Here is a 23,938-nt window from a genome sequence, read left to right as displayed (position 1 = left end):
ATATTATGTCTTAACGTATTCTTGGTGCACTCTCACTAACACTATTGTCCTATCAGATGCTTTTTTTCACCCCTGTGTTGTTGTATTTGCTTCTGTGGATCCAACAAAACACGATCACCAACACGTTTATGATTCCTGCTTTTCCTCCAGGCCCAGCTCATCGCTCAGTCCATCGGCCAGGCGTTCAGTGTCGCTTACCAAGAGTTTCTGAGAGCCAATGGCATCAACCCCGAGGACCTGAGCCAGAAGGAGTACAGTGACATCATCAACACGCAGGAGATGTACAACGACGACCTTATTCACTTCTCCAACTCCGAAAACTGCAAAGAGGTGGGTCGATATTAAGAGTAAAGTACACACATTAACACCATGTTAAGACAGAGTATTAGGGGCCATGTTGAAGAAAGAAATGTTATAATATTACTGTGCTCATCAAACAAGTCAGCCAAAAGATCTGTGAAACCTGAACTAAAGTTACAGTTAGGTTTAAAGTAAGTTATTAAACTCACCAAGACGCTTCTCATTCCTAATTTTAACCCTCAAACATTACGTGTAACCTAAAATTCATCATATATCATTTATTATGCCTTTATTCTCGTAAAATTACAACTTTATTCTGTCAAAATGATGACTTTATTTTTGTAAAAGTACAACTGTATTGTTGTAATATTTAAATGTTACTCTCAAAATCTCTGATTTTCCTCTTTAAGTGGCCCTGACACGTTTTATCTTCAAGTCAGTGTCTTTTCTCTGCAGATGTTTTTTTGTTTGTGTCAGTGCAGGAAAAAGACGAGACACAAACACTGAGCCTTCACATTTGTGGCACACATCTAATTATGCTACAGGCACTTCAGGGAAACACACGAGTAACTAATTAGACAGATTAAGAGGCGGATGGTACAGTAAAATCTACTGTTTGCCATTTAGCTTCTTCTTTACCTAACACTGTGCACTGGAAGCATCACTGCAGGTCTGAGGAGAGTTAGAAAGCGTGAAACAGTTTCTGCTGTACGAGCAGAGAAGCTCCACCACACAGCTGCTGCTGCGTTTCAGGCACACAAGCAATTTGTAGTGATGAGGAAACTGGGCTTTCCTGGAGCAATAACGCTTCCTAACCAACTGTGATGAGAATAAATTCATTATTCAAGGCTCCACGTGTGAGGAGCAAAAAGCAGGGAAATCTATTCTACATTAGCCCAATGGTTGGATGTGTAAAAGACTGTGAAATACAATACTCTTGGAATAAAGTACTAAACCACCACTAATCTTTGACTCTTTATGCTTAAAACAAACACACATTCAACCTGAACAGAAACAGTTTTACTAAGACGACACCAGGTGAAGGTTTGAGGTGCAGATTCAAAACTGTTCATTCAGCTGCTGAGGAAATTTACATTATGATTTGTCTCCGCTGTTAAGTAACTAACACACATTTGTATTGATAAATTGGTCTCTAGTCTATGTTTACAACTACACCCAAGTGAACTACACCCACAAGTGGAGGCTTGTGTGTGAAACAATAAAGTGAAGGATAATACAGTACAACACAGTTGTATTCATATTAAATATGTTTTCATGGGAGAAATAACTGTTGAGAAATACTGTTAATTAATGAACAATTAAAAATGTCCTTATATTCAGTCATAAAAAGCTTATATACTGATAAATGATAAATAGGGGGACAAGGTGTTTACTGTAGTGTTACTATGTTAATGAAAATATCATGATCATGATACAACAGATTTCTGCTCTGATCCATGGAAAAAGTCAAATAAGGTATCAGAAAGGAAGCATCTTGCTTTAAGTAAAAATAAGTTTTGTATGTGTTCTCTGCAAATACATGATGAAAAATAGACTGATGCAAAAAGACTGAGTTTGTTTCCCCCCCACTTGCTCCCGCTCCACAGCTGCAGCTGGAGAAGAGTAAAGGGGAGATCCTGGGTGTGGTGATCGTAGAGTCCGGCTGGGGATCCATCCTGCCCACAGTTATTTTAGCCAACATGATGAACGGCGGGCCGGCAGCTCGCTCTGGCAAGCTCAGCATCGGAGACCAGATCATGTCCATCAACAACACCAGCCTCGTGGGGCTGCCACTCGCCACCTGTCAGGGAATCATTAAGGTACAGAGACACTGGAGATGTCCAGGCTGCAGGAGGCAGCTGAAACTGGGAAATACATCTTCAGATTGTGCTCAGACATTTAACCACATTAACCTGTGGTAATTAACATGTTTGTCCATGTTTGCTCTGTGTGTTAAAGGGCTTAAAGAACCAGGTCCAGGTGAAAATGAACATCGTGAGCTGCCCTCCTGTCACCACTGTCCTCATCAAAAGACCAGATCTTAAATATCAGCTCGGCTTCAGCGTCCAGAACGGCATCGTAAGTTTGAATCCGACATCTTTTTCACCACCACCAGCATGTAGGTGGGCCACTTAGATATTAGTACAATTAGCAAACAATATGCTAAAATTAAAAACAGTATTAATATTGGCTGCTTTGTTGTATTTTGTTCCCATGGACAAAATATTGTATGTATTGGAATCGTGCAGCACGTGTACATTACCTGTCTCAGTTAAGATTAATCTGCTCATTATTTTAGTTCCTGTGTGTTGGAGAAACAGTGTCAGTGATAAATTACTGTTTTGACTCAGAAAATATTTACTCACCTAATACATTGAAAAAAAAAAAAAGATTGCTTTATCTTCAACAAGGATCAAATTGAACATGGATCTAATGTGCTTCTTTGTTCCCTTTTTAAACTTTGAAATAAAAACTTCTGTTGTGAGGGTCATACGCGTAATGCTGCAGTTATTTGACCCTTCTAGAGGCTTTCATTTTGCGATAGATGACTTTCAAAATGTTTATAACATGAGGACTTGTGTGTTTCACTCGTCAGATATGCAGTCTGATGCGAGGAGGTATCGCTGAGCGCGGTGGCGTCCGGGTGGGTCACAGGATCATTGAGATCAATGGGCAGAGTGTGGTGGCCACAGCACATGAGAAGATTGTCCAGGCCCTCTCGAACTCCGTTGGCGAGGTGGAACTGATGCACACAAATACACACATGCTCACACACACTCAAAGATTCACACAGAAGATTCAAGATTCAAGACTTATAAGAAATAGAATATAAAGACTAAAATAAAATACAATAAAATATATACCTTAAATATACATTTTTAAACTAAAATAAAGTATATTACTACCGAGTAGACTGAATGAATGAATTAAAGGAATACTGATATGAAATAAGTAATACTGATGAAATAAGTAATACTGATACTGCAAATATTGCTAGGTGCAGAGTTTAGAGGAGTGACAGTCTTATGGCAGATTGGAGGAGTTTAAAAGTCTTGTGGTCTGGGGGATGAAACTGTCTCTGAGCCTGGTGGTGCCGGCCCGCATGCTGAGGCACCGTCGGCCAGACGGCAGCAGGCAGAACAGTTTATGGATGGGGTGATAGGGCTCTTTGATAATCCTGTTGGCCTTCTTCCTACATCGCTCGGTGTAGAGGTCCACCATGGATGGCAGCTTCGTCCTGGTGATGCTAATGCATAGCAAATAACTGTGTTATTTTTATTGCTGTTTTATAATGTTAGGAAATGACTGTATTGAATAAAAGAGGGTGCACAGGTTGTGTATTTATATAAAGGGGCATTCAACAGATTATACACATGAAGTCCAGTTTACTTAAACAGGTCTTGTCAACCTGGGGCCCTGAGATCTTTTCTGGGGGTTGCAGAGAAAAACCTGATAAAAATATTCAAAATAAAATTACATATTTTAGAGTACGAATTGCTCAACCAATCATGAGTCAGTCTCAGCTGTCAATCATGATGTTTCACCTTGTTTTTAAAGCATCAAATAACTAAATAAAACCAAACAGACAAATGTCAGTGTGATAAGAACTAACTAAAAAGACAGACACCATCTTTGAAAAAGCTTTGGCTTCACATTGGGAGCTGACATATCGTCCATTTTTATGATCATGACTCAAGAGGTGGTAAACCACTGTACTGCAATAACTTTGATGAGTTGTTTAAACTTTGGCTTGTAGACGACACATTTTTACCAGAATTCCTACAAACTGAAGTGTTGTTGAGCTTTTACCAGGCAGGTCAAGTCCAAGAAAATGTGCAGTTCAGTAGCTTCATGGGAGCTGAAGGATCCAACTTGTTTGGACACTAAAAGTAAAAACACATCTCAGTCTGCATTTTATTTTGACGTTTTTGTTTTGGGGGGGTTTTATTCTGTCTCTGTGACAAGTTCCCACAACTCTGTGGAAGAGCAGATACTCCATCACTCTGTCACATGTCACCCTGCCAAAGAAAGAAAAACTGTGTGGAGGCAAGTGTCTGCTGTTGTGGAAGAATTCAACCTGTCACCAACTCTACATGAAAGAATATGTTGGGTTGAGTTTGTGCACGAGCGGATAAAGTTGTGATTGACTCTGTCGCTCTGGAACTCGGTGTGGTTAGAATACAAATTTTGTGACAGCCAGATTTAAAAAACACAGATTTTTACTGTCTGGAGGCTACGTCATTAAATATCTTGTTTATTGTCCATTCATTTTACTCTGCTAAATAAGGATATAAAAACTAGACTCTGAAACAACACCACAAAAATAAAACACACTGTTAATCAGGAGATTATATGTGATATAGAATTTTTGAAGAAACAACATAAATTATCTTTTAGGGTTTAAAAGTCACTTTAAAGACACAGCATTAAGCAGATTACATTTTTAATAATGTGCTTTTGTTTCTCTCACTCTCAGATCCACATGAAGACGATGCCGGCGGCCATGTTCAGACTTCTGACAGGCCAGGAGACGCCTATGTACATATGAGCGCCGGCCAGGGACCGTCCCACAGGACGTCGGCTGTGATTGGTTATCAACCTGACCAGTGACAGGACGGCGACTCCCCGTCCATTCCTCTCTCTCTATCTTGATTTCTCTCTTTCGTTGAGCTAATGACTTCAACTCTTCATCATTCCGTTGTCTGTGCTTAACATGCAGCAGCCATTTGATTGACATGAAAACCCTTTTTTTCCATATTTCCAGCTGGAGAGACAGCGTGTGTGTGTTTGTGTGTATATACATATATACACTGTTTATTTAATTTATTTGTCCTCTCTGTGCTTTCTTATGTGAGTCTGTGTGGACGGATGGACTCATCGAGTGAGTGCATCTCAAGTAATATTTTTTGTATTCACGTAATGCAATACGATACTGAAACTATACACCTTGTATACTTTCATTTTCTTCTCCGTTTATTTATTTGTCATGTAAATACATATTTTGCTAATATTGTGACTAGAGGCGGTGGGGTGGGGGGGGGGCCACGGCTGCTTTGTAAATATGGAATCTCGCTGTTGAAAGAGGACACGGAACTTGATGAAGGCAAAGACACAATTAAATAAAATGCCAGATATCATTACAGTTGCCATGAAAAGGGAGTGTGGGGGGGGATTATTTTAGTGTTTGATATGTTGGTAAGTTGATATAATGTCCATGTGAATCAAACCAATGCTTGCAGCAGGGGTTTATGGGAGAAACGCCATATCCATTTGATTTCCTTCATTTTACGGCAATACACAAGTTCAACCTCCGAGTGACAAGTTCAAGTCTTTTCTAAAGCTCATGTATAAAACACACTCACACCCGTTTAAATAACACGCAACCCAATACAACTATTAACACGCGTTAATTATGCTTTTGATATCAACACATCACACGTATGAAAAATATGACGTTTCTTTTTTTGCGTGCTCTCTACTGTGTGTTCATCTGTAGTGTTCCTGACTGACGCTCATGGACGCCATGAGTGGATTGTGAATGTAACTGTGTCGTGCGAGCTGTCCCATTGCCATAAGCAGTATTAGAATGTCTGTACATAAAGAGAAACGTGTCTGGTGTTGTGCTCATGTTAAAAAAACTAAACGACACAGCAGGTTTAGTCACTGCAAACATCCTCACACCTGTACGTTGGCTTTCAGTCTTGAGAGGGAGCGAGAGTGAATCACACACTGTGAAAGAAAAAAGAAGCCTTTACCGCAGAGTAGCGGCTTTACAATGCATTGTAGTGAAGTGGATCCATATGAACATTTTCTGTGTGCATGCCTCGTAAAAAGTAGTATCACGTCACTGTGGCAAGAAAATAAAAACTGAGCTAAACCTGCCTGGTTTTATTCCACTGGATTCTAACAGCAACCTGTGTCAAACTAAATATTGTCGTCCTGTGAACCTACTTTTGTCTTTTACAATTAGTCTGTTTAATATAGAGGTGAACAGCCAACATCCATCCATGATCCATATACTGTTGGTCCTGTGAGAGCTGGAGACAATTCAGGCTGACACTGGCTGAGAGGCGGGGGTGCACCCTGGACAGGTTGCCATCGTATCACAGGACCAACATACAAACAACCACTCACACTCACACCCACAGTCTCCAATTAACCTATCAAGCAGAACATGCAATGTCCCAGCAAACCGGGATTCAAACCTTCCAGCAGTGAAGCTAAACACTGGCACCGTTTAAAAACATGAAAAGTTATACACGAAAAGAATAGTTCTGATAAATCAAAATTAAATGAGCACAGTCAAACTTTAGAGCAAATTTTGCTCCAATAATCAATCTCATAAATTTGACTGAACTTTTATCTTTTGCTTTAGTGAGATTTATTTTCAGTTAAATTCTGAATTGTGTTTAACTGTCTGTGATATATATAGGAGTTCCTACGTGTTTCACAGTTTCACACCACAGACTAATTCCAAGTAGAGTTTGAACATGTGGAAATAAAAGCTGCTCACAGCAACTGGAAACTATTTTACCAGCGTAATGAACACATTATGCAAAGTGCATGTTGTCATTATGTCATGTTGAACTGAAGCAGGTCATGAGTGCAGTGAGTAAATGTTAATTAAATCTATAAATTAAATGTACAAAATGTCAATAAATTTAAATGGTATTTCAAAGATGCAGTTGGACCGACATGAATCTGAGCAGGGTTTTCTCATGTCCTGATTCCTGCACAGTTAAGTTCATCAATTTATTGTATACAAACGATAGAACTGTATATCATGACCATTATTATAATCACATACTGTTCAAGGAATTGATACAATTGCCTGTTCACTTTAAGGCTCTGGTTCCCCCTAGTGCCTAGAACTAGGAAATGCAGGTCCTGCAGTCTCGCTCATCTAGATATAAGTATAATTATCTATCTATGAAGAAACACAACACATTTTTAAATTTAAGATTCATTATATTAAAAAGTTTAATTACTTTGTGTAAACAAACTCTGCAATGTGTAAAATTTGCAGCAATGTAAGGAAATTAAAATGTTGGTTAATATTCGTACCATTTAATGCTGACTGTCTGATCTGCAGGTGAAACAACAGTCAGATCTGTTATTAGCGTTTCTTTAAACTACCTCTATTATCTCTCTTGGGGTCAATGTCCAGTTTCTAGTTGTCTGCTCGTCATGGTGAGTCGCTCTCGTGTGTTTTCGCTGCACTGGGGTCAGATCAGGGGTTCTGGTCGTTCTGGTCACACTTTAACATGACCTTTATCCCAACGCCCTGACGCGTGGTCTCGAAGGCCTTGGCTGCCTGCTCCAGAGGAAAGCGGTGGGTCACCAGGGGCTTCACGTTCACTTCACCTGACGCCAGCATGTTGATAGCCATCGGCCAGCTGCGATACAGGGAGACAAACGTTTTACTCAAACAGTTCATTCTCTGTGACCTCATCTCTACCTCCTTCAAGGACGTTGTCTTTTCACCACTGACTGTGTGTTGGTTAGTTTGGTGGAAGGATGGGTCATGGGCCAAGAAAGATCCCACTAAATATTGGTGCAGATCCGAACAAAGGTGCAGATCCAGAATTATTTTATCAATTTTCTTAACATTGCGAGATCGGGCGTTTTTTAAGATTACAGCGATAATCTTATATACAGTTTATATATATATATATATATATATATATAGTATATACAATATACAAAATACAGTTTACCAGGGAGAGAAATTATTGGATCTTGAGGAAAAAAGATCAGGGGACTGATATAAAAAGTTTCCACAATTTGTTGCAGATTCAAATAAAACTCCAGATCTGGTGGATTTAAGTACGGTTTCATTACGGTTGGGCTTTTTTCAGGTAACATACAGGGCTTCAATCTTCAATAGTTTCAGGACTGTGCAGAATAAAAAGCGACAGTTGGGGCTTGGCAGAGTTCTAAGTTAATTACTTCATGGGTTGAGCTTCAGTCAAAGACGTGCCTGGACCTGCCTCCCGTTTTGCTTTGAACATCCACATAAAGAACAAGATGTGAAACCAACGACTATTTTCTTACGTGTTGCAGTAGCGGAAAACTCCTCTGATGTCCACTTCTCTCAAAGCAGCATCGATCAGAGGAACAGTGACCATCTCAGAGCCGAGACCCACCAGCACCACCACGCCTCCCGAGCGTGTTGCCTAATAAAAAAAATGATTATAAAATTGATTATTTTATGAATCTACAGATACTGGAACTCTAAATAATGTGAGACCTAATAGGCGGCAGTGGAGAAAGAATTCTGATCATTCTTAATCAACAGTAAGAACACAACAAAGTGAAAATACTAAAGGCGAGCGTCACACACATAGATGGCCGTCCGGATGCAGCTCTCCACACCACTGCATTCAATAGTGATATGAGGCGGAGCTCCGAGCATGTCCTCCACACGCTTGGCGAGCTGCTTGGGCTCGTCCTCTCTCTTCACTGTCACCTGGAAGTCCGCCCCCAGCTCTTTGGCCACCGTCAGACGTTCTGGGAACAGATCTGAACGTGGGAAATGAAGAGTTGTAGAGACCAAAGGAAATCTTAATCTGAATGGTGTGTCATTAAAGTGTTTATAAACTGCGTGTGTTACCAGTGATGATGACCTGTGAGGCCCCCATCGCCTTGGCCACAAGTAAACAGACCAACCCAATGGGCCCTGAAGAAAAACAAAAAACAATACAACACCTCAAGACAGATTTGTTTTATTATAAACATGTTTTGAATTGGAATCGTTAATGTTGACATGTAAGTAAAAAGAGTCAATTACCAAATTGAACCTACACAGTACAACTTAGTGGAAATAATAAATAATACATTTAATAATAATAATTTCGTTTGGAGAAAATAATTACGACAAACCAAAACAGTGTAGCACAACATAACATGAAGTGGGGGGGACTAGATGGGTACTGAATGTGCTTTACCTGTCATGTGTTTAGTTCAGTTTCCAGATGAACTGGTATTGTAAATCTAATTATTTTTGAATTATTGAACAGATCCTAAACAAATTCGCAGTGTTTTTGTTTTTTGTATTTCTGTTTGTTTAGGTTTATTAATCATTCAATTGCTTTGTTGTTGTTGTTTCGGGAGGATGTAAAGTCATGTTTTGTATTATATTGTGTGTGTTGTTTGTCTGTTTTTAATTCCTTTACACATGTGACAAAATGTTCATTAGCTTGTTTTCGCCACGGTGGCTTTGTTAAATATTAACCCCTGACCAGCCGTGTTAAGGTTCACTAGGTTCACTAGGTTCACATGGTTTTTCCCTTGACTTTTGTTTAGTCAGTATGATTCTCACTTTTAGCACAAATGACTCAGATTCCTCTCAAGCAGCAACATGTCACTTAAACACAGACCACTCTGCTCTTTTATATGATTCTGCTCCATGCCCTGACATGCACTCTGTAATATTCCATTGGAATATTACAGAGTGCATGTCAGGGCATAGAGGAATATTACTACAATGGTTGCTAACTCGTTTTACCGTGTGGGATTGATGATGTTTTTTTATTTTACCTGCACCACAGATGAACACGGTGCTGCCGAGGGTGACGCCGGCTCTGCGGCAGGCGTGGATCCCCACAGACAGAGGTTCAATCAGAGCTCCCTCCTCATATGTCACATTATCAGGCAGCCTAGAAGAAAAGACACAGACAGCAGCAAAGGAGGAAAGGATACACGCAAAGGTTAAGCAAGTGAGTCAGTTGGCAGTCAGAGATCAGGCAGTTGTTAAGTAACATCTGATGCAATGCCGTGTAATCCTTAAAAAACAGGTACTTGTAGCAGAAGTTGGCGCTGTGCTTGTAGTATCTGCACAAGTTTCCGTGGTCAGGGGGTGTGGCACAGAAGAAGATGGTGGGAGACAAGTTGTATCGTCCGTTTTTGCAGAACTCGTCCATCTCACGGGGGACGCCGGGCTCAACGGCCACTCTGTCCCCTGGACAAACACAAGTCAGGGTCAGAGCAGGGGAAATGTGTGTCCTTGGGGTGGCTCACAGTGAACTTGTAACACAACATGATCACTAAGAGTGCTAAGGATTCTTTTATTTACTATACTCACTATAAGAAAACATGCTCCACACATCCCTGTTACTTTGTAAGGAAATAAAGGAATACAACCTTTTCAAATTCTACACAATTGTTTAAACCTTAAACAGACGATTACTGCAGTGCACATTACACAACAGACAGCCGTTATTATCTCACAGCTCTGACACACACACACACACACAACTTACCCACTTTAAGATGCTTGACTGCTGACCCGACCTTCACCACCTGCCCTGACGCCTCGTGGCCCAGCACCATCGGCTTGGTGACCACGTAGTCCGCGATACGTCCGTGCTGCCAGTAGTGAACATCTGATCCGCAGATTCCCACAGAGTGCATCTTGAGCAGAACATCTGGGGACAGGCGGGACAGGGACACGGTGATAAGGACTCATGTCCACACAGGGTCACTTCAGATGAGCCAGATCCCAGACCCCTCAATCATTTTCTACATATCTGATTTCTTGATTTGTTCAGCTACCCAAACAGATTGATATTCTTTTGTTATTTCTGTCTAGGATCAGATAAGTTTTAATGATCTCACTTGTTACAACAGCAGATAGTAAAAATTAGGTAGACAGACTAGCAAGTGAAAGTATAAAATAGATAGAAAACAGACAAATACAAGGAATATGTACAAAATATACACATTTCAGTGAATGAATATTATGGGTATTTTAAGTACTATGTAGTGTTGTTATGTCTATTTAACTTTTTTTGAATCTGCTGACAACTGACCAGAGGGAAAACGTCAGAAAATGTTTTGACACCTGTGCATTGTAAGTTGACTTGCACAAATAAAAAAATGCATTAATTTAAATTGCAGCTAAATTATCAACAAGGTGCATTTTGTCTTCTGAAAAAAGAAAAAGTACCATCAGGCCCTGGCTCTGGAATTGGAAGCTTTTCCTGTGAGAAATTGACAAAATGCATAAGAAACAAAAAAAGATCAATTGACTTCCAACAGGTGGTGAGTGACATGTGAATGAATGATCCAGGTCTGTGGCTGTGTTTTACCAGTCTGAGGTCTCCTTTCGCGTGCAGCACCACCGACAGATTCTCCTGAGCCATTTCAACAACTGAGATCAACCACAGGAACCACAGAACCACAGGAACCAGAGGAATCAAACCTTAGACTGACTCGTGTTTGTCTCAAAGTACAGATCTCTAGTTTACTTCCTGTCAGTCAGAGGGGCCGCCTCCAAAACAAAGCTCCTGATTGGTCAAACCTCTGCGGACCGGTCCACTCTGCGGGGATGGACGGTACCATGGAAAGAAATGGAGTTACGCGCATGACGTGACACGTTACTCTCACCGCTGCTGTTCTTTTTCTCAGAAACATGTTTACATTGTGTTGTTAATGATTATGAGTTATTATTGAGTCTGTGTCTTTTTTACATAATGCGAGATTTGTAACATAAACACCCACCACCACAGGCTGGAGATGGTACACGCTCATTTAAAAATTTCCTTTTATGCCGTTTTATTTTTACACCTATTGCATGTACACTATGTGTTATACTCTATAACGCTAATAAATATTACGTCTGTATGTATTTTATATATATATGTAATAATTGTGCTGTCTTTTAATCAATACAAAACAATAAATGTCATATTATATCATTTAGTTTTAAAGTTTAAACAATTCTTTCAAAAACATATGATACATTATTAAAGATATATTTAACAGTGATAAATACATGTATATATGATTAGAGCTTATACAGAAATAACTATGGAGTTGTATTCATTACTCTTTGATTTCCTTTCATGTGTGTTCCCTCTATACAAACCAAAATAAAAAATTGACGATTGTTGTTTGAAAAATTGAAAAAAAATGAAATCCAGTTTACTCAATTGACACAAGTACTTGAGTTTGTTGCCATTTCGGCCCCTCTATACTTTTTTATTGCAATACATGTACAATTCAAAGATTTTTGCATTCAAAACAAATGAAGAATCTACGGAGAACATTTGCAACATTTACCTTTTTCAGAACATGAAAAATCAAGGACTGTATTGACGGATACGACGAAATGATGTTGATTGAGTTCGAAAATGAGATCTGCCAAATCCCATTCATTTATTATATGTTTAAACACTGCATATAATGCAGGAAGATAAATCATTTTCTACGTCTTGCAGCTGATAGTAACACAACTGGTACTTGTTCCTCTTCAACACACTTTCCTCTCAGTGAATGTTTGATTTAACATTTGGAGCAACGGTAACACTCGGCATGGAAATCACACAGATCGCCTGAATATCTCTGCAGCTCGTCCATGCCGACATAACCTTGAGGGAAGAATTGAACAGAAAAATTTGGTGAAATGTTAACACAGCCAGATAACTTATTCCAACGGAAAATGTAAAATGGCTTATAATCTAAAAAAGTAAAGAATTTTCTCATGTAACATAAAACAAGGCTTCACCTGTAAGCGTGTTTCCAGCTGGATAATCCTGCAAATAACCACACGCGGCACCTTCACTCTCTGAGGACTCTGTGTCAGATGGGTCACAGCTGTAAAAAGATTTAAGACGTTTAGGGAATTCATTAGTTCACCGCACAGTTTACAATTCATTGAGATCTTATTCTAAATATTTATGTTGAAAACACACACTTGGTTCTGCTGACTTCTCCTTCACTGGACTCATCGTGTGTAAAACCCTGTAAAACAGAAACCAGCTGAGGAGTTAACTCGTTTATTTGTCTCTGTGTAAAGTTACTTTGTGTATTTACCTGTGTTGCTGGCTGCTCGTCCTCACACTCCCAAATCAACCTCCCCACTACGTTCCTCACTTCTGAAATTACAACCAAAGAAACACTGTATGAATTATGATTCATAAAATCGGTTTACTTTGAAATTAATCATTCATTAGTTTCCTTGTATTTTTGGCTCAACTATTCTTATCCCTCCACAAATTTATTATATCTATGAGTGATCTCTCAGATTAGTTTTTAGATGACTGAAGAAGTAAAACTACACCGTTTTTTTAACTGTGAAATAAAAACAAAGATTAAACATAAAATATGAAGAAGAAAAAAGGTTTGTGTTTGTGTAGATGTTTTATACAACCTCATAAATATCTTGGGATCTCGTTGTGGGTCCTGTTCCCAGAGATGGGAACTACTCATTAACCACAGTGAACAATAAAGTATAGATTAACTTTGTACCAGGGCTAGATTTTGTTGTTGGGCTCCTGCTCTTCCCCACTGCACGTGGCAGTTTCATTATTTTCCAAGGCATCCAAAAATGAACCAGTATCTTTTTAGCAAAAACGTGAAGTTCTGTTTGTTTCCTGGTTTTACGTGATAGTAGGCAATTTAATCCGATATGTTAACCTAGGCTTGAGGGAATAACCATGGGTATTTTTCACTCTTTTATCACATTTAACAAACTGAAAAATCAATCGATAATTAAGAAAAACTGCTGTAGAGGAAATATGTTTGAATAATAAAAACGTTTTTGAGAAGGGGAACCTCGACAAAACCACAAGGGCCACAAGATGGAGGACGGACAACCTGTTGAAGCTGATATTCTCCATTTGCAATTCAATTATTTAGACAGAATTAGAGTTGAGTAAAACTTCAACTGCCTGGAGCTGGAGCTTTTGAGGCCCCTGAAGGTCTGGGGCCACGGTTGGACGGTTGGTAATCCAGCTTTGTTTACAACTAATGAATAAACATAGAGTGGTCCTCACCGTCCTGCACGGAGGCTGGCGGCAGCACATAGTGACCAATGCACACCGACTTTACGCTCTGACGCTTCTCACAGGCCGACAGAAACAAGCTGTGAAAGATTGTCACCTTGTTCCACAGGTAATCTCTGCTCTCATATATCCTGAAAAACAAAACTCAAGTTATATCTTTAATGGGATTTTATAAAAAATACAACTTTTAAATAACAAATGTGCATATTTTTGTTTGTTTTTTCACCTCAGAGTATCTGGACATGTAGCATCCTCGCTGAAAAGATAATCTGCCGTCCTCCAACCAGCCACGGTCCCCCCCTCAAGTGCTGCAAGAGAAATGTTGTGGCCATAAAAGGAAGCTGAGACGACCAAATCAAAGTGTCTCAACAAACGTCCTTGTAGGGTCACAGATCCTAAACTAGATTTGTGGTGGTATAATTATTCCCCTGAAATCCATCCTGACTCATGATTGGTGGAGTGTGTCGACGGGACCATAAAACCACAGCTACAGCTCAGACTCTGACTGGAGGTGGTAACGAGTCGTCCATCTTTGTTAAGGTCAGCGATTACGGCTATTTACTTCTCAAGTGATTTTGATAGCATTTTTTTTATATATCATACACAATATATTTTGTTCACGTGTTATATTTATATAATGGCTATATAAAAAAGTGCCAATGCATTTTATGAATATTGATTTGTTGTTTTTGATCAATCAAATGTTATTACAGTGCACTTCACTGTAGTGAACTACAATAATCAGTGTATGTTTGTACTGTTGGTTGAATTCACTTTTTTGCAGACACACAGATGCATATTTAAAATAGCAGTGTAAAATATCTTTTTACTCTTGTTTTGTTTTCATTGTTTTCAGCCCATAAACTAGCTGTTAGCTGCAAACCAGCTACATGAATGAATGTGTCACAGTTATCATCAGGTGGTTAGCAGGTGAGCTCGAACCAGCTTCTCCATGTTGATGATACTTACTCCAGAAGTGGTGACGTGTCTCTGGCACACTGCAGGAGAACCAGGCGGACTTATTGTGAAACATTGTGTTTCTGATCATTCAGACACAACTCTCCAGATCATCTGGATTGTTTCTGTCTTTATTCTGAACTCTGGTGGATGCTGTTCCGCTTCCGTCACTGGTGGTGGCGCTAAAACCACCGTGATGCATTCACACACACTCTGAAACTGTCGGAAAAGTTCAAATCCGTGCAAACATTCGATGGACCACACCTGAGATTTACAAAGGGGGGAGAGATGGTGAAGATGCTGCGTCATGTGACAGGTCTTCTAAAGACGATTGTCACCGTTTGTGTCATAACTGAACCTACACAAGTAATTTTTAGTTTTGTTAGGACTGATTCTTCCAGTTCTGTGATTCTCTCCCACATCCAGGGACCAAAAGCTCCATGAACTCGCTTAGGCGCCCGAAAAAAAGATTACACGGGAACTCTCATCTGAATCCTCACGTTTATACGTTTTCTTCCATATCAGAGTAATCCAGTTATATCCTCAGTTTATAATGGTTCCCACACAAAGGTGAACTACTCAAAGCCAATTCGGCCAACAAGATTTTCCAAAATGTAAACAAATATAGGCTAAAACAGGGTAAATTTAGCCAACAGCGTAATTTACGTAACACACAGCAACATTTACGTTTGACATTACTTCCTGGTCGATGGAAAAGTTGAAGGATTTTCAACAGGTAATGAAACATCCAAAAAAACATTTAATTATACTGACATTTACTCACGTTGAACCCACATCCCCACATAGAGTTTGGCCAGTGTTTGAATAATTTGGCTACTATGTAATCCGTTTTGTTACCTGGCTGTTTTATGGCTGTTTTTTCTTATTGGGTACTGTTCAATCTTTTTAAACGACTTAAGATGGCAGCCTCTAAGTTCTTTATTTGATTTTTTATTTCTAGAAACACAGTCTGGGCAGCAAACGTTAAAATTAGCAAACCAAGACAATGCTGATAAGTATGTTTTTCAGGTGGTGCGGTCCATTTTGGTCAAAGTGGGTGTGAAATTGTGTCTTATTAACTGTATTACCACATTCAACTTTATGGGTGACAAATATTTAGTTTTTCTTCTGTATTCAAGGTCCTTTAATGTAAAAAGTAAGTATAAAACAGGTCTATGTGCTATACTAGTCAAAATGCTCAATTCGCAGAGAAATACACAAAGCTAATATTCTGAAACTGCCTTAAAATTAGCTGTCAGGACAAGTTTTGTGATACTGTGACAAAACTGTCACCACCCTCAACCATGTCGTCAGCACAGGGTATTTTCACTAGATCTCCATTAAGGAGTCTTATCAGTGTTTCTTTTCAGCCTCCTCTACAATCCTTTTAATCTTTTTAAAGCTATATCCTCCTGCTGATCATTGGATTACTTTTATCTTGCTGTTTTAAGTTTGCTGCTTTACACTTGAAAACCAGCTGTTATTGTGGCTGCAAACTTGCACCCTCACAGTTATAGGGTAAGGATGGGATGAAAGAAAGATAAACTGCTTGATGGCTTTGTCTCCAGATCAGCGACCCTGGCAAAGCGTAGTCCCAACTACCTACTTTTTCCATATACTGAATGCTGTCATGTTGCCGCTGGTAGATGTTCCTTTCTTGCACATAATTTTCTCTTTCCTGCAGTCCAAGTCAAACCATTCAAACATCCGCAGGGTTTCTTGACAATGGAGCGGTGGACCGCTCCTTTTACTGGTCATCCACTTGCCATTTTCTACTCTTGCTGTCCTAGTTGCCCAGTCTCCCACTTCCCTGATGTCCCAGATGATCAGTGGCCGTGCATGCTCTCGTAGCCCAAATCATACTGGCACTGCCCGAGGTCCGCTCAGAGATTCTTGCAGCTGAGGTGAGTGAGCTGGAGGCAGTGGTAGCAGGGCTCCACCGCTCCTGCGTTGAACCTCGATGCTGCAGTACAGCTGTCGCTTCCAGATGATCCAGGGGTTTGCAGTGGATCCAGGCCCGAGGCCCCGGTGTGGAGCTTCACACCAAATCCAGCTGGAGCTTTATAGACCAGATTTAACCGTCTGTTTGGCTCATCTCAGCACTGACCGACCATCTCTGTTTGGATTTATCAGTGACCTTTTTCACATCATAGTAGTAGATTACAATTCATTATCTGTGGTTGGCTGGGCTTTGTGTCTCACAGAAAGCAGCCAGCCAATCAGAGGAGAGCCTCAGAGAATAGAGACTGAAAAACTGAAAAAAAATCCTTTCCTGTACACATTGATAATGTTCTCAAATATATTGTGGGCCTTGTTCTACTCACCAAGTTGTAGGAATGATGCACCTGGTCTCCTCTGTGCATGTTTCCTAGATTTCAGAGATGTTATCTCAAGGTCCAGAGTGCTGTCTAAAATCTGAAGGTTTAGGTAGGTAGAGATCTGGACCCCGGCATATGATTCGCATCATTTTCAAGCATTTGCATTTGTTATCTTTCTCCTCATTTATGTACTGTTACCTTGGCTTGTCTCTGTAGTATGTTCAACATGTCACCACCAGGTGGGAGTATTTTACTACATATACAGTTAAAAACAAAGACAGTCAATTTTATGGCTTATACTAGGTCAGTTTTTGACAGTATAAGTAAAGTAAAATCCTGTATTCTGTTTCCTGTAGAAGTTTTGACCTGAGGTTTTTTTCAGTAGGTAAACCTGTTACTGTGTCATTCAAAGATCTTGATTTGAAGCTTTCAGTTCATAGGATAAAAGGTTTACCCAGCATTTAATTAGCCACATGTGGTAAAAATAACTCAAATTATCATATTATTATGTAAATCTACTCATGTCCAAGGACCAGAAATGGATTTGATTTGTTCTTATGGATGAGAAGCTGATATAATGTGTTTCATATCATCACTTCACTTGTGCTCATTAGTTCACACACAGTAAGATAATCGGATGTGCACTGACTTGTAGAATCACTCACATTTCTGACAGCACTCTTCTTCAGTACGTTGGCATCAGCACTTTGCTTTATGTTCTCTAACCTCCTCACTGGGGTTGTCTGCAGGTCAGGCGCTCTTTGCTACCACGAAGCAACACGCAGAGAACCCGCTGACTCCTATTTACAAATCCCGGTAATGTCGTGTAACCTTGTGTTTTATACCAGCGGCAGCCTATTAAGGAAGATATTGCTTCGCAGCACTATTGGAGTGATGCTGCAGGTATAACTGATGGGTTATGGTTGTTTGAACTCTGTGAGAGAGCCCATCACTCTGGCTTTACACCCTAGCTGCTATGGGTGTGCACATATAGAACTGCTTGGAAACCCAGTGAGCAAACCTACGCTGCCAGTTCGAGTGTAGCTGCTCTGCTTTGCATTATATTGACATAGCACGCACAGAGGCCGAGACTCCATGTAGGTTAACGATGATTTGTAATATATTGGGCAGCTCGCCTGCATATACTCGCGTTTGGTGACCGAGTTCCCTCACACCATACACACGACTAGTAGAGGGGGTTCAAAAGCAGTGATAACTCTGTTGCCATGACAACAGCGAAGCCACACCCTGTTTCTTATACCCAACCCCCCACGAACACGCTCGGTTCAGAACAAAGCAGTGGGAAGAGGAGCTGGTTGGTGATACATGTGCTGAGGCTTAATACGAGCAGAGGGACAGGAGACATTAATCATCCATCTCCTGTTGACTGACCTTCGGAGTAGAAAAAAAACCTGCTTGCTTTTCATAATAATATGAAGAATCTAATTTTGTGTTGGTTTTCCCTTTTTTTTTCTTGCACAAGAAGCAGTAGAAACCCCCCGGCACATTCATTTAACTATTTATGAAAACCATTCACTTTCTTGTTCAGAATTATTGTGCTAATTATCACCAAAACATTAGAAAAACGTATTTCTACATGTATTTCTTCACCAAATACAGTATATATTAAATGAATACTCAAATCTATAATACTATACATTGGCTAATTGCTTTATTGTCTCTTTTTATATCATTTTTAATTTCATGCAGACTGTTGATAAGAAAAAAAGAGCAAAATGAAGATGCCACATTGGACCATGGAAAATAATGTATGAATGAATTACTTTTTTTCTGACATTTTGTAGTTGATTCATCCCAAAAAAAACATTTGTTGTGTTCATGATTAAAATGGAGCACGGAAACAGTCGATTAATTGAAAAGATAGAAAATTATGGACTAGTGATAAAATGATTTCCTTTGGTCCCTGTGTTTTGAGAAGACATCATTTTAGTCAAATAGTTTTTCTGGTCTCTTGCTCTTATATTTGACTCAGGTCTCTGGTGTCCTCTGACATCCAGGAACTATTCACACTGTCTTAGTCATGTAAAAACTACAGGATCTGTCCTCATCTCTCCCCTCTGTGTTTGCTGTTGTGCTGTTTTTGTCCCTTCAGCTTCTCTCCTACTCGACAGAGAAAATGTCCTGCGGTGGCAGATCTGGCTGCCCTGGCCTCATCCATCTCCCCTCTGTCCCTTGCAATGCTGTTCCATTGTGTGGTAGCCTATTCTATTGGTATTGCAAGAGCTGTTTGTGGCAGTACATTTTACATCTGCAACCAAATTTGTGTTTTTCTCCAACTCGTTCCACAGATATTTTCTGGACTAAATTAATATTGTTTGCTTTATAAGATGTCACAAAATGTCGAAAATACCCAACACATTACCCAGGGTCCATAGTGTCATCTTTATGTGACTTGTGTTGTTCAAACAATAATCCTCAACCCAAAGTTACTAAATTTGGTATCATAGAAGACTGGAACATGAGCAAATATTTCCATTGGAGAGGCTGATACCAGTACTTTTCGTCTATTTTGCCAATGAGGTAATTGTTTCAGCTCTGGTGTGTAGCTGTAATAGTTAAATATGAAAATCATTATGTTATCGCACAGCTTTGTCTGTGGTATGATTTTCTCTTAGCTGTAGTCCTGGTACAGAGGTTCAGTTTTCCACGGTTTTGGTTTGTTTTCTGCTCTGATCTTACCTGATGTCAACGGGAGTCTTGGGTGATCAGGTCACAAATGGACAGATCTTTGTTCATCAGCTCCCACATGGGATTGGAATCTTTCTCCATATGTATCTCAAGTAATCACTTGTGGTTGGATCTCACTTTGCAAAGACCAAATCAGTTTTTGTTTTTAACCAGTCTGACCTCGACAGACAGCTCTATTGTGTGGGTGTGTGGGTGTGTGTGTGGGTGTGTGTGTGTTTGTGTGTGTGTGAGACAGAGAAGAGAGAGACAGCCAGAGTGGGGCAAAGAGGGACTGATTGAATCAATGCACTGCACACAGCTCTAGACGAAAATAAGATTTCAGCCATTTGAATCCGAAAAAAATAAAATCAATACCCTGTGAAACGGTCAATGTTGATATTGTAGCTGGCCACCAAAAATAAATGGAATCGCTAAGAAGTGTAGAACTATTTTTGGTATATTTTGAAACTGTAGAAGACTGTAGAAGAAGGCATTCCCACAATGTGGCCCAGGATGCATTAGTATCCACACAGCTAAAGGAATACCTTATCTTACAGCTTGGGACAGCTGTAAGATTAGGTATTCCTTTAGCTGTTTATACCATGCCTTCACAGGGTCTTGGACTCCATGAGCCTACTATATTTGAGATTGAAAAATACAGTAAGAAGAACTGTGCTTCATATTCTAGCGATAGCCACATTCACAGTGAAATTCAAGAGGATACACTGACACTGTTATCTTTAATGGAACATGTTCACCGAAAAGCTTCAATAACGAGCAGCGTAATTAAACATTACTCAGAAACAACAACACAAGAGCAAAAACCACAATCCCTAATGATTTATCTTCTATGCGAGGCCTTCAGAGAAATAGTGGGATGATTTTCCTGTACAGGGAGTTCTGGAACAAGGAGTTAGATCTTTTAAATAGTGTCCAGATGAGTTTCCAGACAAGCTCAATAACAGCCAGTGTCTAAATCAAGAGTTGCTGGCTTTGAATTCATATATTTACTGCTTCCAGACACCAGAAGATAGCCAGTCAGCATTCTCATATAGTACTTTGTCAGCGAGATGGAGCAGTAAACCTTCCAGGGGTTATATCTTTCAAGAGTTACAGAAGAGTTGATTTGCTATCCAATTTGTCACTTGCATTCAGTTTTGTTGTGAGTTAACTGAACAGTCTGTTATGTCCCCGTTTCTCTGCCTCTCTTTCTCTTTCCCCATCAAGTCTCTTTCTCTCCCGCTGAGCCAACAACATCAAAGCAGTGTGCTTCAAATCGCAGGTGTTGAAGGATTAAGGCCACCGCAGGATGGGGTTTTATTCTCAGCCTCATCTTTGATGTAATGTCTCTTTCACTCACCTGTGTCTCTAAACTGTAAAACAGACAGTTCGCCTGCAGCGTCCACTGCTAACCTGAAAATATGGAGCGTTTTCATTCTCACACAGCAACGTTCAGCGGGTTCAATTCAAAGAGGCTGCACCCGGGGAGAGAGAAATGTGTGCGACCAATGTCAGTAGTTACACAAATGACAGCAGCATCTGACAGTAAGAGGTTGAGACGGAGATATATCCTGTCAGATCATATACATTTGTCTTTAGTCTGAGATTTCATTGCATTGTTTATGTCTCTGTGAATCAGGTCATTGGAGAAGGTTTTATATGATTGAATTTTAGCCATGAAGTGACTGGTCAATAACTTAAAGGTTCAGTGTGTAGAATTTAGTGACATCTAGTGGTGAAGTTGCATGTGGCAGCTGAATACCCTTCAACTCACCCTCCCAAACATGAAAGAGAACCTGTGGTGGTCTTCAGTTGTCAGAAAAATTGAAGGTGTTAGTTTGTCCAGTCTGGGCTACTGTAAAAAACATGGCAGCCCCCGTAGAGATGACCCACTCCCGATGTAAATAAATATATATATATATATATATAGATGTAAGTATTTAAATATATAGGGCCCATTCTAAGGTAAAGAAAACAACAATTTGATTTGACAATTTAGATACAACACACTAGCGAAAACATCACTGGGATTATTTTTAATAGATTCCTTTCACATAAATCTTATACACTGGACCTTTAAAGTCTTGATGTGATCTCAATAGCTGTTGAATTCATGGTGCCCAGAGGATGAATACTCTTGATTTAGAGGATCCCCTTAAGATTGGGATCTACTGTACAGATTCCTCACCTACTATACCTAATCTAAATAATCTCATAAAGAGTTAAAACCAAATTGCAATGTGTAAATGTCTAAAAACAGCTCTAAACTCTCACATAGCTGAGTGAAAGTGAATCAGAGGTGAAGAGAAAACTTTTCCACAGTGACCGTTCTGGTGTGGCCCTAGCTGTAGGCTCCTAGCTGGCCTTTAACCCTGGCTGGGTTACCGGGGTCTGTTGGTGTGCTGAGGAGGGACAGGAGGGTACATTGCTCCCCAGACCGTTAAGAAACCATGCAGGCAACAGCTGAGCAGCGTCTGACGGTAGGTTGAGAGGAAAATTGTCACAGGCTCCACAGGCCTACCTTAAGGGGAGCAGGCTCACTCTTTGGCAAACATATACTGTAGACTTGCGTGATTCACGTGCACATGTATGCACGTGTTTATGCATACGCAAGGCTGCACAGAGGTATCGGTTAGGCAACACAGTGAGAGATGTATTTGAACAGAGGACACCTGCGAGACAGAAACTGCCAACAGAATCAAAGTTTTGAGTGACTGTAGCCAAGTTTGTGTCTCACCAAGGACCCGTCATGCTGCTCTGCCACACCATGTGTGAATGTTATTTGCCCTCATAGTTACTTCAGTCCACTGTGAGTCATCTTTCAGAGTTTGGAGGATGGCATCATTGAGAAATGGCTGCTCCCTGGGCTTGTCCCCCCACTGAGCACCAGCCATGTAGACTAATGACCTGACCTTCTTTTCTGTCTTCACTTTTCTCCCGTCATCATCTTCGTCTTGTTTCAGTCCGGCCTCTCGTTTAATGAAGCTACATTTCATCCAGCTTTCTCGGTTAGTTTTTCCTGTTTTTCCCAGCAGACAACAGTGTTTATATCCTTCACTTAAAGGTCCCAATGGAGTTTTCTTCTAACAAAACAAAGTCGTGTAAATTCAGTTTATTTTTTATCACAACACAGTGTGCATCCTTGAGGTCTAGCGAATGTGTTGGACACATATCCTGCAAATTAAATCATTGGTGAAGTAGATTTTTATGAAGAGTTTGCATCCTTCTTAGTTTATATCTATGTTTACTAGCTAGCAAATGTCTTTTTCTCTGCCTTTGTTGGTGCTTTGAAACACATTTCGGTGCTTTACTGCCTCCTGTTGATTAGTGGAACAGAGTGAAACCAATAACGTTTGGCTGCAGTAAGGTTATAAATCCTGAGTCCTCCATGTTAATGTATGGGACATGGACCAAACTAAAATGTCAAAGTACACACCAAATAAATTATATTTGAGTTTGATTTCTTCTTTTAGTTGGTATATTGTCCTCTTGGTGTGGTGCACTAAACTGCATTAAATAGAAATATTTAAGAGAAGTAGTAATACTTAACTTAGAAGTGTACTTTGTGCCGCTACTGGTAACAGAAAAGGTGAAGGCTTGTGAAATTATCCTGTAACATCCAGATTTTAAAATCTCACTCTGGTTTCTGTTATGGATGTTTACATCATTGCTGTGTCTGTAGCATGATAATTGTAACTATTAATATTGACCCATAGCCACTTATATGTTTGAAAAGTTTTCATGTGAACAAAGTTTACATAAAACATCAAAACTTTATCGTCAGCTTCTTTCATTTATTATGAACCAATGTAAACAGAAAGCAGACAGGAACGACCTAAAGAATATTATGGGACATCTGGCTTCTTTCTAGTTCTCTGACATGCTGTG

The 23,938-nt window shown here is 39.9% G+C and overlaps 3 protein-coding genes across 8 annotated transcripts in view; 1 reads left to right on the top strand and 2 right to left on the bottom strand.

Moving 5' to 3' along the window:
- The window catches only part of apba2b (amyloid beta (A4) precursor protein-binding, family A, member 2b), a 60,193-nt gene extending 54,015 nt beyond the window's left edge, over nucleotides 1–6,178 (top strand). For all 5 annotated transcript variants that reach the window (XM_035159574.2, XM_035159590.2, XM_035159596.2 and 2 more), the window contains 5 exons: nucleotides 151–330; nucleotides 1,908–2,120; nucleotides 2,260–2,379; nucleotides 2,897–3,037; nucleotides 4,778–6,178. In XM_035159574.2, the coding sequence (XP_035015465.1) occupies nucleotides 151–330; nucleotides 1,908–2,120; nucleotides 2,260–2,379; nucleotides 2,897–3,037; nucleotides 4,778–4,849 (726 nt within the window). In that variant the 3' untranslated portion in view covers nucleotides 4,850–6,178. The remainder of the gene's footprint in view (nucleotides 1–150; nucleotides 331–1,907; nucleotides 2,121–2,259; nucleotides 2,380–2,896; nucleotides 3,038–4,777) is intronic.
- Nucleotides 6,179–7,256: 1,078 nt separating this feature from the next.
- On the bottom strand, nucleotides 7,257–11,567 carry sord (sorbitol dehydrogenase). Its single transcript, XM_035159610.2, has 9 exons — nucleotides 11,391–11,567; nucleotides 11,249–11,282; nucleotides 10,563–10,727; nucleotides 10,102–10,261; nucleotides 9,841–9,959; nucleotides 8,915–8,980; nucleotides 8,645–8,823; nucleotides 8,356–8,477; nucleotides 7,257–7,697 (listed from the first exon to the last, which is right to left on the bottom strand). The coding sequence occupies exons 1-9, from the start codon at nucleotides 11,442–11,444 to the stop codon at nucleotides 7,532–7,534; spliced, it is 1,065 nt and encodes a 354-aa protein (XP_035015501.1). The 5' UTR covers nucleotides 11,445–11,567; the 3' UTR covers nucleotides 7,257–7,531.
- Nucleotides 11,568–12,246: 679 nt separating this feature from the next.
- Nucleotides 12,247–15,916, bottom strand: terb2 (telomere repeat binding bouquet formation protein 2). Of its 2 annotated transcripts, none has more exons than XM_047340634.1 (7): nucleotides 15,829–15,916; nucleotides 14,314–14,395; nucleotides 14,079–14,218; nucleotides 13,117–13,178; nucleotides 12,998–13,044; nucleotides 12,809–12,897; nucleotides 12,247–12,671 (listed from the first exon to the last, which is right to left on the bottom strand). In XM_047340634.1, exons 1-7 carry the CDS (start codon nucleotides 15,839–15,841, stop codon nucleotides 12,586–12,588), a joined length of 519 nt encoding a protein of 172 aa, XP_047196590.1. In that variant the 5' UTR covers nucleotides 15,842–15,916; the 3' UTR covers nucleotides 12,247–12,585. The 2 variants fall into 2 exon arrangements, with proteins under 2 accessions (XP_047196590.1, XP_035015725.2); XM_035159834.2 differs by lacking the exon at nucleotides 15,829–15,916 and adding an exon at nucleotides 15,057–15,246.
- Nucleotides 15,917–23,938: the final 8,022 nt, after the last annotated feature.

Source organism: Hippoglossus stenolepis, chromosome 1, assembly GCF_022539355.2.
Source record: "Hippoglossus stenolepis isolate QCI-W04-F060 chromosome 1, HSTE1.2, whole genome shotgun sequence".
In the NCBI taxonomy this organism is placed as follows: Eukaryota; Metazoa; Chordata; class Actinopteri; order Pleuronectiformes; family Pleuronectidae; genus Hippoglossus; species Hippoglossus stenolepis.
This window is presented reverse-complemented; position numbering and strand designations above follow the sequence as displayed.